General features: G+C 36.9%; 1 protein-coding gene across 11 annotated transcripts in view; it reads left to right on the top strand.

Moving 5' to 3' along the window:
• ENPP2 (ectonucleotide pyrophosphatase/phosphodiesterase 2) overlaps positions 1-18763 on the top strand; it is a 107478-nt gene that overhangs the window by 25368 nt on the left and 63347 nt on the right. For 7 of the 11 annotated variants that reach the window (XM_058275958.2, XM_012520534.4, XM_012520533.4 and 4 more), the window contains 2 exons: positions 1173-1275; positions 15308-15463. In XM_058275958.2, coding sequence (XP_058131941.1) covers positions 1173-1275; positions 15308-15463 — 259 coding nt within the window. Of the gene's footprint in view, positions 1-97; positions 951-1172; positions 1276-15307; positions 15464-18763 lie in introns of those variants that run through there. The other 4 variants (XM_058275957.2, XM_004480731.5, XM_004480733.5 and 1 more) reach the window with 3 other exon arrangements.

Here is an 18763-nt window from a genome sequence, read left to right as displayed (position 1 = left end):
TGTGATTTCCTCCCTAAATTCAATTGCTAATAGTTTTCCCATCCCACCCCACCCCCCAGCTCTTGCAGTCTCCCCCCACCCCCGCCAAAATAAAGCTGACAGCTTTTTCAGGAAGGAGCAGAGACTGAAGTTATTTTTCCTTTCCTAGTCGGGCAGGAGAACTTTATGCTGCTTAGTTGGCATTCCCGGGAATTTGATAAAAAGTTACTTTTCTCAACTCTAACAACAACACCGGGCAAAATAATGCTATCTCTTGTGCTAGTTACAATCTCGGGGGATTTCATCGTGAGAAACATTTGAGGAATCAGGATTAGCCCAGAATCTGGCAATTGGGACAGGGTCGTTTAAACGCCAGAAAAATAAATAAATGGGAAAGGCAGGGAAAGGTATTAGGTTTATAAATTATAAAACTTTCCCGGTTTTTTTTTTTTTTAAGTGAAGTTACGAGGTTGACTACGTTGAATAACTACATTGTAAGCCGTAAAAAAGCTGAAAGCCAGGAGAACCCGTCAACGGCCCTGTTTCATTTTTATCGGATAAAATACATTTGGTTTCTTTTTTAAAAACCATGTTTTTGTGAGGGAAGGAAAACGAACACGCGCTGTTATTGGCCACAGCGACTTAAGAAGCTCTCCTGTTGCCAGAGGAGACCACATGAAAGTCTGTGCGTTAGGGAGGGACCGATAAGGGGGTGGGGACAACGAGCGTGGTGCTTCCAGCCGCCGGGGCTCCGAGCTGCGATTTGTGAACAACCTGTGATGAAATCGAGTTTTGGGCAAATCAGATGAGTCTGTCAACCTCCCAGGTGGGATTACTTGCAGTTAATAGACTGAACTCTAGAGCCCCCCCCAAAAGCAGTGCCTTCAGTGTAGGGGAAGGAGAACACACTGCGAGAGACTTTCCAAGAATCCTCTGGGATGGCACGGGGCAGCCCTTTCCAGTCGCGTCAGGTAGGTGAACGGTGGGATGACAGGGAAAATGCTTGCTCTTGGGAATCAGCTAACAATTTCGCATTCTCTCTCTCTTTCTTGTAAAGGAGGACAGCACTTTATGATGCATTGTGAAAGTTGTGGGATTGGATGTTGATGGTGAAGTCTTCTGGACTGCCTCCACTTCCTTTGGTTTAGCCCTGTCTAGCTGTGTTTGACAACCGGATCTCTTGATTCCCTTAGGTAATATCCCTGTTCACTGTTGCAATTGGAGTCAATATCTGCTTAGGATACACAGCAAATCGAATTAAGAGGGCAGAAGGATATGAAGAAGTCCCTTCTACAGGTAAGGGGAGCACTTATTTGTATTTTCAATCCTTTAAAATATTATACAATAGGTAATAAATATAAACTCATTAAGAATTCATTTATATATATATATATTTTAAAGATACTTAGATTACATAAATGTTACATAAAAAATAAAGGGGATTCCCATATGCCTTGCTCCCTACACCTCCCACATTTTCCCACATTGACTACATCCTTCATTAGTGTGGTACATTCGTTACAATTGGTGAACACATACTGAAGCATTGCTACTAACCATGGATTATAGTTTACATTGTAGTTTACACTCTCACACAATTTTGTAGGTTATGGCAAGATATATAATGGCCTGTATCTGTTGTTGCAATGTCAAAGAATTCATTTTTAAGATAATTTTGCAGTATACCTACTTCAGTCCTAGATCTCTCTGGAATGAAACCAGCTATATGTATAATTCAGGTGCAAGAATATGGCTTTAATTAGAGTGAACATTTGTGATGGCTTCATGAGAACTGCCTATTTAAATCTTTGTGCTCTAAAAATTATGAGTGTTAAGATAAAAACTCCCTCGTTACTAGTTCACTAATGTCAAAGTAGAAGAGGTGAGAACAGGTGTTGGCTTAATATTGGAGATATAGGAATCTGATTTGTTGCGATGTGAAGGAATGAGGAATCTGTCACCTGAAAGTTATGTTCTAGTAAAAGGAGAGATGGAAATAAAAAAAAGTTGTGAACAGTCTTTATGAAACTTCAGACATTTAGAACTCTCTATAAGATTAAGATGTACCTAGAATAGCAAAAACATAAAATAGAGAAGGTACGTAAAAAAGTTTGCAGGAGTGACTTGTACTCATTGTTTTTTCTTTTGGCACAGGGAAAGGTAAGTTCTAGCAGTGCCCTGTGACTTAATAGAACTGAAGTGAAAGAGTTTCCTTTTACAATATACTGCTCCAAAGCAGTGTGGGGCTTCTTATAAAGGAGCTCCTTGTCCAGATTGAGGGGGCTTAGCTGACCAAGTCTTAAGTAATGAGTTGGTTAATTTCCTGGAAATTGGAGCTGCTGATGGTTTTATAAATAAAAATTACATTTTAGGGCATGGGTACTCAAGGGTGCAATATTTTCTGGACTTTCCTTGACATCCCAGGATGCCTGTCCACCTCCCTGTGAATTGTTTTAATCCGTATTTCTTGACTTGACTATCACCTGTCTTTGTTTAGCCAGCAGGGGCTTTTTTTATTAACCAAGTTCTAATACATACATTGATGGAATACTAAGTCTTCCTTACATCAAGTAAGTTACTTTTGAGTCATGTCTGAGGGATGAAAGAATATTAGAAATGGATTAGTGAATTGAAGTGGGGTGTGGGTGGAGTGAGGAGTGAGAAAATAGATCATAAAAATTGCAGCTTTAGGGAGCCAAATGGACAAAATGAATTGTCTTCTGTTGGGGAGGGAGAGGAGACTGGATCGCTGCGTTGGAGAATCCTGTTTTTATTGGTAACAAATGCTCTCTTCAAAGGCCTCTCTTGTGAGAGAAGAGCAGGGGGATTCTGAGCCTTGGAGGGGTCCTGTGGGCAAGTAAAGTTGAGAGTCCACTGCCGGTTCTTTTCAATGTACCTGAAAAGGAACCTTTTTGCTGTTTTGTTGTGCTGTATTAGTTTAGCTAAAACCAATATGAAAAAAATTCAAAGCTCATTCCTTAATTACTTTATAAAATTGAGTCACTCCTTTTCAAAGCTGACTGTTAGAAAAAGATCGTGATGGCCCTAGACTGGCATCCTGGCAACTTGAGTTCTCACCCTGGATCCGTGTAAATTGCTCTTTGGTGTTGGACAAGTCTCTTCTGAAGTCTGTTCCCTTAGCTGTGTAACCAGGAGCAGGCCTAGATGATTTCTAATTTCCTTCTGGATTTTAAAAAAAGTCGATTATTCTATCTGTTCTGTTTCTTTGCCTCTTGAATTTGTTTGCTCTCTGTCAGAAACTGGAAAAACTTAGACCAGATTTGTTAATACTTGAAAATATTTTATTCATAATGAACAATTCCCATATGTGATAATAAATACTTAATCAATACTACCTTTGGAAAAATAATACGAGTGCATGCAAAAACGAATTGCTATACAATCTAAGAGATCATAAATATACTATAACATAATATTCTTGAATTTTTATTTAATTAAATTGTTGATTATTTTAGACCTTTATGGTATATTTAATTATATAGATGTATATTAGTTAAACTACCTATGTGAAACTTAGTCCTAGAGTACTATGTAATTTAAGTCTGAGTTTTAGGTTTTGGGTAAGCCTGACAACCGTTCTTTCTTTTTATTTTTTCTTTTGATGTAATTTACTTGCTGTTTAAATATTGGGGTTGATTTCCCCTGCATAAGGATCACAGATATGCTTTGAAAACTGGGGGAAAGAAAAGTGTGGATATTTTAAAGCATTTTTATGCTTTTCAATGTTACAAATACCTAGAAAGATTTTCTCTCAAATAATATACTTAAGTGGTTGTTCTGTTAGCAAAGTTAGTGAGAGAACATTGTGCAAACATCTACATACATATTAGAATGAGGCACTAGGAGGAAAAGCAGCCAGGACCATTTTCACCAACACTTTTAGGCTCCAAAGAAATTCTGGGAAGCTTGGTGCTTCAAGCTCGTTTTGATGAATAGAACAAACACAAAAGGTATTCCTATACAGCCAGTTTCAAACTCATCAGAGCAGGCACCACCGTTTGAAAGCATGTGTTTCTTGTTTGCACTCCTCAGAGTCCTCAACTATAGCTGAGAATATTCTGCACCCATGTCCGCCCATGCTGCTGTGCTATGGACTGGGGTGTTAGTTTCAAGGTCGTGGCACTGTGAGCAAACGGTTATAATTAATTAACTAGCACACTGTTTACTTGGAGTTATTGTTAGGACTAAGCGAAGTAATGGTGGAATATATTTCTTCTCCCAGATCATGAAAAACCTATAGATTTATTAGAAAACATGATATGAGCATTGCTAATTAGAACTCTGTATGCTGAAAGGAATGGGCACTCTGGTAAATGAGATAGCTAGAATACATTTTCAAAAAACAGTGCGAATAACAAGTGCGCTTCAGTCTGACACCTTTGTATCATGCACCTGATGGGGCTCACTTGATTTGTCTTTATGACAGCAAGAGAATTTTTGTATATGCACGTAAATGTGTGTGTGTGTGATGTTATGGGGGCGTCTATTTTACTGAAGTTTTGCTGCTCAGAGACTTTCAGTCTCCAGGTAGAAATGGGATATCCTCTTTGAAATACAGGCAATTTAATATTTGAAAGACAAAGGGCAATTTGTGAGGTTGTCAATATATGACTAATAGAGACTTGAAAGCATAGTCCAATTTATCATCATTTTTAGTGGCTTGAAAGGGAAGTTTAAAAGTACGTGAATGAAGTTCATGGGTAAATATGGAATTAAGCATGTTAACAACTTTGTGAGTAATGCTTTTCTTTGTGACTCATAGAGAAAACATAAAATAGTGCTAGGAATAAGAAGGTCTTTGCTTACTGATAACTTCAGGAATCTCCTGCTATAATGGAAAGTGGTTTTAACAGTGGGAGATTCAGATGTAGGAACTGTAAAGCAGATAGAGATATCAGTTGTTACTCCTGAGTATAACTACCTCATGAGGAATATCACAGCAGGTGATTTCATGTTAAATCTGGAGAAATCAGGGAAATTTAACTCAATGAAATGATCTGAATTAGAATCTAAGGAGGCCATAGACTTTTTCTATTCTTTGCTAAATGGGGCTTTGGTCTAGTGGTTTCTCATACATTTTAAAATTAGAGAAAGTCTTCTCTCTTATTTGCATACCCAGAAATCTCAATCTTCAATAGAGTTCAACGTAGATGCTTGACTCAGCAAAAATCACTAAATGTTTCAAAAGGAACTTCTGTAGTTTGGAACTTATAAACCAAAATTTCAGTAAAACATCATTTATTAATGAAAAAGATACTATAGTTAGAGTCAAGACGATCTAAAATCTAGTCAGTACTTTGCTAGTTCAAATTAAAATTATAGATCTCACTTTCCCATCTGAAAATGGAAATAATGCTGTCTCTATTTATCTAAAAAGAATTTTGGAAAAAAAATGCCATATTAAGACTGATGAGAATTTAATTCACTTAATTCATCTTCAGTTAGGTTTGAAGGCCAGTGTCTACAATTATGCCTTTCTCGAGTTAACAATACTTGTAGTTTAAAATGACAACTCTTCATTCTTCAGTAGCAGATTTGCAAATCATTCAGGCCCATACCACTAACCACCATCGCAAATGCTACTTGAGTGGTTTAGAAGTTGAATTAAAAAACTTCAGCTTATTTAAATCACATAGAAGTTTGTTTTCTTTTAGTATGTGAAGTCTTTCTATATGTTGTAGTTATAGATGCACTGGGAAAGTAAGGTGTTTGAAAGCTTCCTAGATGGACCTATTTATATACCAAAAAAGTCTATGAAATATGGCCCAGAGCTGTGACTAGAAAGAGAGAACAGTGATGCCATAGAGATGGGTATTTATAGGAATATGTTATGTATTTAGGAAGCAGAGAAACCAACACACAGGCCCACAAGAAAGTGCCACTTTGCTAAGGGATTAGGTGAAAGGCATCAAGAAAAAATGGCAACTTTAATTTGCTATAAGATAGTATGACAGGAAAGAATCAGTCATATACTCAACAAGAGGCACAATAGAGTATTTAATCCTAGAGTTGGGCCACATCTTGAATTATCATCTGCTTTTTCCTCTTCCTTCTCTGCAGTTTATACTTCAAATAAGGCAGACACATCCTTAAGGAAAGGAGGCCACATAACTATAACTAGTCTGCAACCCATTTCAAGACTTTTCTCTCAGTTTCAGGAAATACTTGGGCTGAGAACCAAGGAGAATGAGAGGAACAGATAGGGAGTATTATCCAAAACACTGAAAATAGCCCCAGACAAAACTTTAAAGGAAGAACCTTCCAGCTTTAGACTGAACTAAATATTTTAAAACTTTCAAATACTGCCTCCCTCAATGGCCATCATCCAAATCTTTAATTCTCTTTTTTGTAGGAGGGTTTAGAGGGAAATATAATTGGGAGCCCAGATTGAAATGTTGTTTAGATCACAACTCTGGGCATGAATTAAGTTCTTTTTAATAGTCTAATTAAGTTATCAGTAGTTTACCCCTTTATCATAGAATAAATGCCACCAGAATTCTATAATAGTAACTCTATGAATGGTAAGATGTAATATTTTAGAAATAAGTTTTTACTAAGTAAAAATATCTTCACAACAGCTTCTATTTCTATCAGAATTATGAATTTATATGAAACAAATCAAGCTTTACGTTGTTTTTTTTATTACTTTTTAAAAAAAGATTTATTTATTTCTCTTCCCTTCTGCCCCTTCCGCCCCTCCCCCCGTTGTCTGCTCTCTATGTCCATTCGCTGTGTGTTCTTCTATGTCCACCTGCGTTCTCAGCGGCACTGGGCGGCACTGTGTCTCTTTTTTGTTGCATCATCTTGCTGCGTCAGCTCTCTGTGAGTGCGGCGCCACTCCTGGGTGGGCTATGCATTTTTCGCATGGAATGGCTTTCCTGTGGGCTTCCCCTATGTGGGGGACACCCCTGCGTGGCATGGCACTCCTTGCGCGTGGCAAAGCACTGCACGTGGGCCAGCTCACCACATGGGCCAGGAGGACCTGGGTTTGAACCCTGGACCTCCTATATGGTAGGTAGATGCTCTGTCAGTTGAGCCACATCTGCTTCCCAACATTGTTGTTTCTTTAAGTCATGAAATTATGCTTCTGTGAAAAGTAAGTAATGCATAAGTAAGTATGCATCTTATATAAACATATATATACACATTTAAAAATTTGAAGTCCCTATTTAAAGAAATATATACACACCTATATAAAAATATTCTGTATAGATCAGCAACATTTATTTTTTCAAGATTGTGGAACTGACTTGTATTTCAGATGTAAAATAACATCATTTAAAATATGTAATTAAAATGGTAGCAATGAAATTTGAATTTCATAAAGAATTGGCAAATGCCTCGCAAGAAATTCCAAGCTTGCATCATATTTATCACATAAATATGACTTGAAACTTCTGTTTCTTTTTAACTTTTTATTAAAAAAAATTTTTTTTTTAGATCCCAGCATTTTTGGAGGTCTCAGTAATGATCTAAGATGCAAATTATGGGGTACAACAAATTTGTTGATCCTTCTATTTCATCGTATGTCTTGCTAAGTTATAGAACCAAAATGCTCGCATAGATATTCTTTTGACTATGTTGAGGAAAAAATGGTTTGTAGTAAGTCAGGACTCTTTCCATATTTAACCATTAAATCAGGTACAATAAAGAGAAGTCCTGAAATCTGTCCTCAGGCTGGGTATGGGGAGAAGGAATAGAAAAGCCAGAACAGGGAGGATTGGTCGTGGAAAAAAAGATGCCTGGGGAAATGTAATGTGAATATTCTTCTTCTCTAGTGCTTTATTTTATTTAAAAGGGTAGCACCTCAAACTTCTTGAAGTTATTGGTTTTGACGAAGTCCTATATGACTAAATTCATCTTCTCATTTTCCCGCCTGCTATTGCCTACTGATTCCAAGTCTCCAGGAATGAATTTGGACTTCTTTGTCCTCTAATCAATACAGCCCAGGAACTTACTCTTATTGAAGTGGCAAAAACCCAATCTGGAGTACAATTTTTTTTTTTTTAAGATTTATTTTTTTATTTATTTAATTCCCCTCCCCTCCCCCGGTTGTCTGTTTTCTGTGTCTTTTTGCTGCGTCTTGTTTCTTTGTCCGCTTCTGTTGTCATCAGCGGCACGGGAAGTGTGGGCGGCGCCATTCCTCGGCAGGCTGCTCCCTCCTTTGCGCTGGGGGGCTCTCCTTATGGGTACACTCCTTGCGCGTAACACGGGGGACACCCCTGTGTAGCAGGGCACTCCTTGCGCGCATCAGCACTGCGCATGGGCCAGCTCCACACGGGTCAAGGAGGCCCGGGGCTTGAACCGCGGACCTCCCATGTGGTAGACGGACGCCCTAACCACTGGGCCAAAGTCCGTTTCCCTGGAGTACAATTTTTTTAAGACTTATTTTATTTTTTAATTTATTCCCCTGCCTCCCCACCCCTGCTGCCTGTGCTTGCTTTCTGCTCTCTGTATCCATTCACTGTGTGTTCTTCTGTATCTGCTTGTCTTCTCATTTTCTCTTTAGGAGGCACTGGGAACTGAACCTGGGACCTCCAACATGAGAGAGAGGTACTCAATTGCTTAACCCGTCTCAGCTCCCTGGTCTGCTGCATCTCTTACTATCTCTCCTCTGTGTCTCCATTTGTTGCATCATCTTGCTGCATCAGCTTTCTGTGGGTGCAGACCAGCTTGCCTTCACCAGGAGGTGCTGGGAATCGAACCCAGGGCCTCCCATATGGTAGATGGGAACCCAATTGCTTGAGCCACATTCACTTCCCTGGAGTACAATATTTTTTAATGCAGTAATTTTTTACATTAGGAGCATAAACACAACTCTTTTAACAAAGCTGTGTTCAGTCTAAGGATTGGCAAGGAGGACTATAACTGATAGGGGCAAGTAACTGAGTTAGATTCAATTTTTTTTTTCCAAAAGCAAAGTGTGGGACAAACTTAGAGAATCATTAATGTTCTAAGAAAATTGTAAAAATAATATTGATAGAATGGTTGAAGAAAGGCCATAAAATCCTACAGATATTTTGAAAGTAAAGAAAGCAATACGGAAGAATTCATGATGAGGGAAAAGCAAAGGGTGTGAAATGAGAATTTCAAATTGTCAAATTCATGATGGTACATTTTAAAGAAGAGGAGACAGGACAAGTAAATAATGGTTAGCATTAGAAGTTTTTATTTGTGCCTATAGATCTCTTTATTATCTCAGTCATAAGCATGGCTAATCAGATTTATATATGTAATTCATGGGAATCAATACTACTCAGAATTTATTGAAGGGCTGTTAGAATGATTCTGTCCAAGCAATACCCCTTAGAAAAGGACAATTCGATTATAAGTGTTTTCCTTATCTTTCTTTATTTTCATAATAGGGCTTTCTCTATTTATCTTTTTTTCACTCCTCAATCCATAGTTTCTTATGGTCCATTATGCATTGCTGTTAGGTTGGCCAAAGTCAATAGAAAATGTAGTTTATGGACGAGAGGTAAGGCATTGCTTTGGAAACCTGACTATTTCCTAAACTGAACTGGTGCGGTTTGTATATATTTTAGCATCCTAGAATCAACCATGCGAAACGTTTCACATCTCACGGTCTAGTGAATCTGTTTGCTTTAGTTGAATTGATCTGATGGCATAAAGGCTAGGATTGGGTGACTCTGACGTTAAAGAAGACAAGGGATTAAGTAATGAACAGGATGTTCAGATAAATGGCTTGCATGAGCCTATAAATATTATCTAACATCTGCTTCTCTCCTGCTTCTTGTTTTATCCTTGATTTTAAAAGTAAAACATGCTAATGATTTTAAAAAGGAAAATGCATAAACCTGCAAATAAGAAAATAAAATTACAAATAATATCTCACAATATTTTTTGGGATGAGAGTATATTTATTAGAGAAAGAAAAAGAAGCAAGTAAGCAATCAAACAAAAAGGCACAATAGATCAGACAACTCCAATTTTTTATAAAGTGATGTGTTTAGTATTCACTAGAGAAGCAGAACTGACAAGATATATGTATATATTATGAGATTTATTATAGGAATTGCCTCACACAACTATGGGGATCCACAAGTCTGAATTCTGTAGGGCAAGCTGCAGTTGGAAACACTGATGAAGGTTTCGGTGAATTCCCAAAGGGAGGCTTGTTGGCTGAAGGGCTGAAGTACAAATATAAATTCTTTCTGACTGCTAAAATCATCAGTTCCTCCTTTAAAGTCTTCCACTGATTGGATAAGACTTCTCTTATTGCTGAAGGCAACCTCTTTTGTTGATTGTAGTTGTAATCAACCATAAGTGCAATCAACTGACTAATGATTTAAAATGATGAACTACTCCCACAGTAACAATTAGGCCATTGCTTTCCTGACTGCACAACTGCATACTGTAACCTAACCAAGTTGTTAACCATCACAGTCTTCTACCCTTTGTCTCCTTAGCATCCACTCACATCTCCTTAAACCATACTTAGTTCTCTAAATAAAAAGTTAACAGTCATATTTTTGCCTAACATAACTAAACTGTCCTGCATACAACCAGAAAAGCACTAACCCTTGCCCCACAAGAATGTGCAAGTCCTTGGGTGATGTTTACTCTTAAACTTGATATCCTACAATTTAAATACTATATATGACCGTGAACATATTCATGGCACAACAAGGAAGAAATGCTAATAACCATTATAGTCCTAGTTTCTGCAACGGGTCACATGGAAATAGCTTTATCAATAACTACTTTCTTCCACTGCCCATTCCATATTTCTTCAGTTGGTCCTGGTTCTTTGCCTGGTGGGATGACCCAAACCTTCATTCCTGAAGTGTCTGGGCCTTTAGTAGTCTCACCTGTTTTGGGTTGTTACAGTTTTCCTTTGACTTTAACCACAAGGCATGGAAGACTAAGAAACACTCTAAGGGATATCCTATGTAGTAGCAGTCCTATTTCCCCTTGATAATCAGGATCAGTTACCACAGCCAGCATAGTAATTCCCTTCTTTGCCTGTTGATTTAGAGGCATGAGTACACCAAAGTGTTTGGGAGGCAGTCTTAACTTTCAGTTCAGTGGAATCATTGTTACGTCTCCTAGTAGAAGAATTCCTCCTTTTGGACTAAGACCTGTAGATGGCAGAAAGTAAGGTGAAGGGAAGCAAATTTTTTTTCTATCCCTAGGGTTAATATTGAGTGTTGCCATTGGTTCCTGGACCTATGAATTCTGGCCATGGGAGAAAAAGCACCATAGAGTGGACACTAATTTAGAGAATATACAGCCTCCTAGAGAGCATGGCCCCAACGCTGCAAGGTGTTGCTATTCAGTTGGCACTGTATTTGCCCATCCTACACTTCATTTGCTGTGGAATGGATCCCTTGGTCAGAAGTAATGCTGTGTAGAATACTGTGATGGTGGATCAGGCATTTTGTAAATCCACGGATGGTAGTTTTGGCAGAAGCATTACATGCACGGAAGGCAAATCCGTATCTGGGGTATTTATCTGTTCGAGTAAGAACAAAACACTGCCCTTCCCATGATGGAAGTGGTCCAATGTAATTATTCATTGGGGAATGGTACCATATTGATTTTTTGTTTTTGTTATTCAAATTAGACTTTTGTTCACTTGACCTTGAGCAGATCAGTAAGAATTTAGTAGATTGCCTATCTATTGCATTTCTATGTAACCCATGATTAATTAGTCTCTGCGATTCTGACTATTCTGATTATTGCTTTGTCCAATATGGTAGCCTATGCCCAACTTCCCTTTGGTGATTAAGTATTGCTACTCAACTCCTGCCAACCCAGGATCTGATCATCCCCCTTATTTTTAAAGATCCAAGTTCAGTGGCAGCAGTTGCCATAGTAGTAACTGACTTATAGAGTAGAGCAGACATTGAGCTCTTCAGGAATGATGGAGATGTTTTTGCAAGTTTATTCCTTGCATTCCTGGTGAAAGGTATGTCCTCTGATCATTTCTGGGGTGTTCTCACAAGCTACCTACCTTAGGGCATTCCATTACAGTTTAATCTGGTGAAACAGGGTTAATCTTTTCAAATGGAGGAGTGAGGTTTGTTTTCATTAGGGAAAGCAGTTAAGGTTTATCAGCCACAGCAGGGTTACTCTCTTCACGTGGAGGTTGGATGGCTGATTCCTCTGGGTAGGCCATGATACTGGCAAAGAAGACTCAGCAGAATCTAGGGTTTTGATGTTCTCACCACTTCATTATCAGCCCATATGCCTCTATTCCAATATTTTGGATCCCATTCCTTCCCGATCAGTGCTCTCATTTTAGTAGCAGACATATTGCAAAGTTGGAAATTCAGTTTATTTTGTAATTCAGCCACCTGCACAATGAGACTCTGGGTATGGTTTTCAGAAATCTCAGGTCTGTGACTACAAGAAATAAGTTTCTTTCAGGGCAGACATAGGAACTCTCATGTCCTACATGTGGTGTTTGAGCTGGGAATTTAAAACTATGAGCTCATCCCTTTCTTTAACAACTGTATCCAGTGTATTTAGCAACAACCAGCCAATATCATTATACTTTTTAACTCCACAAAACTCTGTTAAGGTATAAAATAACACTGACACCCAGAGTCTTACCTTTTATAGGCATTTGAGTAGCAGTTTCCAGTGGTGATATTTTGCATATTTCCTCTCTCTATTGCCATTTCATGCCATGGATTATCAGTATCAACTTGATCATTGGAAATAGAGTCATAAGTGGCTATTAATCTAATCAGATTAGAGAACCACTTCCCCAAACCCCAGAACCAACTCAGAAATCACATCATTAAGACTCTGTTTTTCAAAAACCATCTTAATTCTGATACCAAAATCTGTATTAGTCTGTCTTTCCCTCTTTCTCCCTCTGTTTTTCTCTCTAAATATGTTTATGTAAATATTATGAAATTCATTATAAGAACTGGCTCACATAACTGTGAGGATTAGCAAATCCAAATTCCGTGGGGCAGGCTACAAGTTGAGAACTCTGTTAAGACTCTAATGTATTCCCCAGGAAAAACTTGCTGGCTGAAAGGCAAGATAAAAATACTTTCTGACTGCTGAAATCATCAGTTCAATTAAGTTCTTCCATTGATTGGATGAGACTTCTCTCATTGCTGAAGCCAATCTCTTTTGTTAATCGTAGATATAATCAGCTGTAGATTCAATCAACTGACTAATAACTTAAATCCAAGAAATGCCTTCACAGTAACAATCAGACCAGTGCTCACTTGACAAAACAACTGGACACCATAACCTAGCCAAGTTGACACAAATGTAACCATCACAAATGACATAAAACGTTAGAAATTTCAAATAACGTTAAGGTAACATTTGAGACATAAAAGCCTCTTTGCCTCCCTCTTTCTCAGTCATTTTCCCTAAAGGTAATTCCTATAAACAGTTTCTTGCAGGAAAAAAAGTTATTTACATGTGCACTTTAAAAAATTTATTTATACCTGTACCTTTTCTCAACTTCTACCTTCCTTCCTCTGCTCCTCTCCCCTTTCCTTCTTCTTCTCCCTCGTTCCTAGCTCTAGCTCCATTTTTATTTCTCTCTTTATCTGTATCATTATTGCTGTCTTTATATGTATTTTAACACAAAATAAAATACATAACATTTAATACAATACTACAACACTGTGCACTTTGTTCTTTAAAAAAAGAGCTCATTTATCTGTTTTCTAGATCTTTCCATATTAGTGTGTACAGATCTGACTCATTCTTTTAAAGGGTTGTGCAATATTCCACTTATGGATATGGTGATTCTCCCTTGATGGTGGGATGCAACTTTGGTTGATTTCATGGTTTTTCATGGTTTTCTCCTCCCTATTACAAAAGACCATAATGAATAATGAATTTTTTGTATGAATATATTATCTTGTCAAACTTTTGCAAATACATATGAGATCAATTCTTAGAAATGGAATTTTGGGTCAAAGATCCATAGGCGTTTTTATATGTTGATAGATATTTCCAAATCATGTGCTATTTTGCCAAAATCTGCATTCCTAACAATAGATATGCATTGTTCATCTTTTCTCATTCTTTAGAAATCAGTTACAGTATAAGCTGGGATGAGAAACTAGCTTATTTTTTTCCAAATAGCCAGTTATCATTACACTATATTGATTAATACTTCTTTCTTTTTGTGATTTGAAATACTACTTTTATTATAAATAAATTCTCATGTATTTGGTCCCATTTTTGGACCCTGCCATTGATCTACTTATTCTCCATCAACAAACTGTTTTAATTATTAAACTTCAGAATATGTTTCACTTGTCTTCACAAATTGCTTTTCCTTTGCAGTTCTTTTCAATTTCATACCTTTTATTTTTGGATAAACTTTTAATATCCTGAAGTTTCAAGAAATCCTTTTGATATTTTTATTGTAATTGCATGGAATCTCAGTTTATTTAGGGAGAGTTGATATTTTTACCATATTAATATTTTTATCTGAAGATGCTGTGCCTTTCCACTTATTTAAATCTTTATAAATGTCCTTTTGTAAAGTTTTAATGTGTTCATCATGTAAGTTCTACACACCTCATTAAATTTATATCCAGATATTTTGAGTGCTATTGTGAATGGAACTTTCCTTTAATTTTTAAGCTTACATTGCTTCTGTATTACAAATTTGTAGAATTTTCATGCCACTGAATTCTTTTTTAAAAAATTTAATTGAATCTTGGGATTTCTAGGTCTACAATTATGTCAAATGAAAATGATAGAGGATGTATTTTTGACAAGCCAGTACTGTGGAATTTGTGTCTGTGTAACCCTGGTTATAGGAGTAGATTTTATGGTTGGAAGAGACCTTCAAAGTCTTTTTTCTGTTCCAATCCCATATGCTCAGTGTGTTACAATTTGTGGGCTCAATTTTCCTTACAAAAGCTGTGGATTTTCAAAGAGGCAAATGAACTCTTGTTTCTAAAGTATAGATCAAAGTTCTGGTCTTCATTATTATCATTAACATACACAGGGGTACTAAGGATTTATAGGTTTGTAGTAATAATAGTTGTTAGTGATAAAACCAATAGTCAACATTTGTTATGTATTCTGTATGTCTGACACCCTCTACGTTTTTTACATGGATTGTCTCATCTAATTTACATTACGATTTAGAGTTACTTTTACTAATACCCCACTTTTCAGATGAGAAAACCAGCACAAGAAAGATAAGTAACCTGCACAGAGTCCAAACCTAGTAGGTGGTTTGTAAACTCGCTTCTGTCTGCATGACCACACTACTTCCCAGCACCTCCCCTCTGCAGTGACATAATCCATATCCAATCCCATTGCCTTTGCCTATTGTTCCTTGCAGTGTTATCAGACTCAGCCTGGATCATCACATCAGCATCTTGCAAGGGTAGATGCTTTGAACTTCAAGAGCTTGAGCCCCCTGATTGCCGGTGTGACAACTTGTGTAAGAGCTACAGCAGTTGCTGCCATGACTTTGATGAACATTGTTTGAAGACAGGTATGCAATTTACAATTCTCTCTAGCCTCAAATAGATGGCTTAAAGATTCCCTGCTGTTGTATCTTCTGGTATGGCCATTCTCTTTTGGCCTATCCAAACCATTTCTTTGAATGATTGTCAATTGCATGTTGAGCACACCCTGTGGGACTCACTGTTGTTTTCACACCACGCTCACCCAAAGAAGTTTCTCAGCAGTTGTAGTCATTATTTGCTGGTTTCCACCCCCCATCTTCTCCATTTCTGTCTCTTACTGTCAATTCTCACATTTGCTGTTAAGGCACATAGGCTGAAATTGTATGCATCCTTAAAATGTTGGTGTTTTATGATCTGTTTTTATTTTTTTGCTTGCATTTGTTTGATTTCTTCTTATTGCATAGTAGCCATTGGTCTACCCTGATATCATCTCCCCTCTGTGCAAGTGAAAAATTATTATAAAATTCTACTTGAGGCTGTATGCGCTGGGTAGTTCTGCCATTGGCCTCTAAACTCTTCCTGATCTTTCATTACATTTCTTCCGTATTAGAAGAGCCATGTGAATATGTACGTTTCTAAATGACTGTATGTGAGTCGAGAAGAAGCACCTTTGGGGTGTTCTTTTTATCATTCTACCTGCTCTGTTTTCAAAGTCTGACAGTTTAGAATTGATTGGATTAAACTTTTGAGATACCCTGTAGGCTGTCCTTGCTTCTGCGCAAAATCACGTTAAACTATTACAAAAGACAATTATCAACTCCGTTCTTAAGACTAGTAGATACAGAGATCCACAGCTCCCTTGTAAAATTACTTGCCATTGGACTTTTATGGTTAGATGTTTGTTTCAGAAATCTAACTCATATCATCGTTATTAATTGGATCAATATATCATTAGAAGCAGATATTTTCCTTTGCTAAAGAAATAGCCCTTGGTTTATATGAAAACTGTCGTGAACTCTCTTACTAGTTTCAATGAGTTTTTTTTCCCTTCCTCCCCCTGCCCCCCCCGAAATAAAGAGCTTTAGTAGGCTATTTTTTGCATAACACATTTTCTAAGCATTTAGCCGTTTTTTTTGTAACTTTCCTCTGGAGTTTCTCCCAAGCTCCTCAGTTGTGGATCTACAAACTTATGAGCGGAAAACATTGTAAACTAAATATATGGATGGAACAGATGTCCCAGCAGGGTTTTTGAGCTCTAAAACATTTCAAACCAGCAGTCTGTGCTTGCTTGACACCAAGAAACCTACAAACATTATATATTTCCTTCTTAGCACCTTGAGTATCTTTTGCCAGACATTTCATCTCAAACTTCTGGCTTCCTGACCTTACTGAAAGCTTCACGGATTATCTGACTTTAGCTTAGTTCTCTTTGAAGTAGCTCATGCCTTTCTTTCCATGTTTAGTAAAAATGGACTATAATAACATTTTATAAGTTTAATGTTAACTCCCTATATGCAAAGACAACATATACTAAATGTGGAGGAATCCAATATCAAATAATAGAATTTGAAGGAGAAAAAAGTCTCTAAGTTTCTATGTTCTTGATACAAGCACTCTCCAGAAACAAGCACAAATAATATTTTGATGTAATGTCTCTGATTACTCTCTATGGATGTGTGCATGTGCATATGTGTGTGTATGTACACATGAATGTATATTTGTGTTTATGTATATAAATTGTATATATCCTTGTAAGGGAGGTGTCTGCACATATCTACATTTATATACATCATCCTTTTGAATGGCTCCATGATATTGTATCGAATGGACACAAATAATTTGTTGAATAACAGATGGATATTTTTATTTTTTCCATTTTTTTGCTATTATGAATGGTATACCAATGATTATTATCCATGAATATTAGTACTTTTCTCTAGTCTTAAAATAAATTCCTAGGAGAGGCATTTTGGGGTCAGAGTATGTATGCATTTAAAGTTTTTTGATATAAATTACAAAATTACACTTCTGGAAGTTTATATTTCTACCAAAGGGTACAAGAACTTTTTACCGCTCCTTTCCAAGCATTGAATAGTCTCATTTTAAAAAATTCTTTTCTGATGTGATAGGTCACTTTCTTTCTCAGTGTTGTTATAACTTTCATTTTTTTTGATTATCAATAAAAATAAATATTTTTTTATGTTTATTCCCATTTTTGCTTTGAAACTTACTCAGCTGACTGACTCATGCTTTGCTGGTACTCACTCTGAACCCTGATTTTTAAAAATTCCATTTGTACACAAAGTCTTCAATAAATGTAGCTTGGTAAAAGTGATGCTATTTTACAAGCAAAGAAATATTCATGTAGAATTAGGGGAGGAATAAAAGAATATTGCTGGGTAGAGTCACCCTTGATTTTGGAAAATATCCATGATCTCTATCAGTTAAAGTAACCTTGGAAATTTGGAAAATTGCTAGCTGTTGGAAAGAGTAGATCATGGATAAAGGAATTCCAAGTACTTGATCTGCTTGGGAAGAGAAGGGAGTAGAAATAGGAGATATTAAAAAATCAGAGAATAGGATCAGAATGCAAAGGTAATTGATCCTGAAAGAATGGAAATTAAGCAGTTGTTGCATGATTTTCTAGAAGTGGGGAAAGAATTTATGCATAACCACTGATATCTCTTTCTCCATTCATTCTTCATATAGTAGCATCTCTTGGCAGAATATTTATTATTATGCCAAGGAGCAGTATTCCTTTCTAAAAATCATTGCTTTTCATCTATGAAAAAGTTTTTATCAGAGATAAAAACCTGAGCTGTCTTAGTTTCTTAAGCTCAGAGAAGACTTCCTTGCACATTCTACCTTGAGTAGTACTCACAACCTCATCACTCTATCAATGCCATCCTGTAATTTCCTTCATAGCACCGACCACAGTCTGAAATTACATGTTTATTGGTTTTCTTGCTTATGGTAATCTTTCCCAATTGGAATGCAAGCTCCATAAAGACAGGAAATTTGTCTACCTTGCAATTTGCTCCAGCCACTTTTCCTAGCATCTAGAACCTGGAAGACATTACATAATTATTTATTGCATGAAGGAATTAACTATGAAGTTTCTCAGTATAGTAACCCTGAATTTCAGGAATCACATTCCCATGGAAATTTTCAATGATTATTTAATAAATATTAATTGAGGACCGAACATGTTTCAGGCATGGTCTTAGACACTGATCATAAAAAGTAAAGAAAAAGATATGATTTCCCCTGCCATGGGCTAGTGGAAGCAAAAAAAAAAAAAAAAAAAAAAGGAGAAAATTACACAGAAAATAAAACACTTTCCTTAAAATGAAAATGTTACGTTTTCTGAATATATCCTCTTAGTG

This window comes from Dasypus novemcinctus, chromosome 14 (genome assembly GCF_030445035.2).
Source record: "Dasypus novemcinctus isolate mDasNov1 chromosome 14, mDasNov1.1.hap2, whole genome shotgun sequence".
Taxonomy (NCBI): domain Eukaryota; kingdom Metazoa; phylum Chordata; class Mammalia; order Cingulata; family Dasypodidae; genus Dasypus; species Dasypus novemcinctus.
Note: the sequence above shows the minus strand (reverse complement) of the source record. Positions and strands in the feature narration are given on the sequence as shown.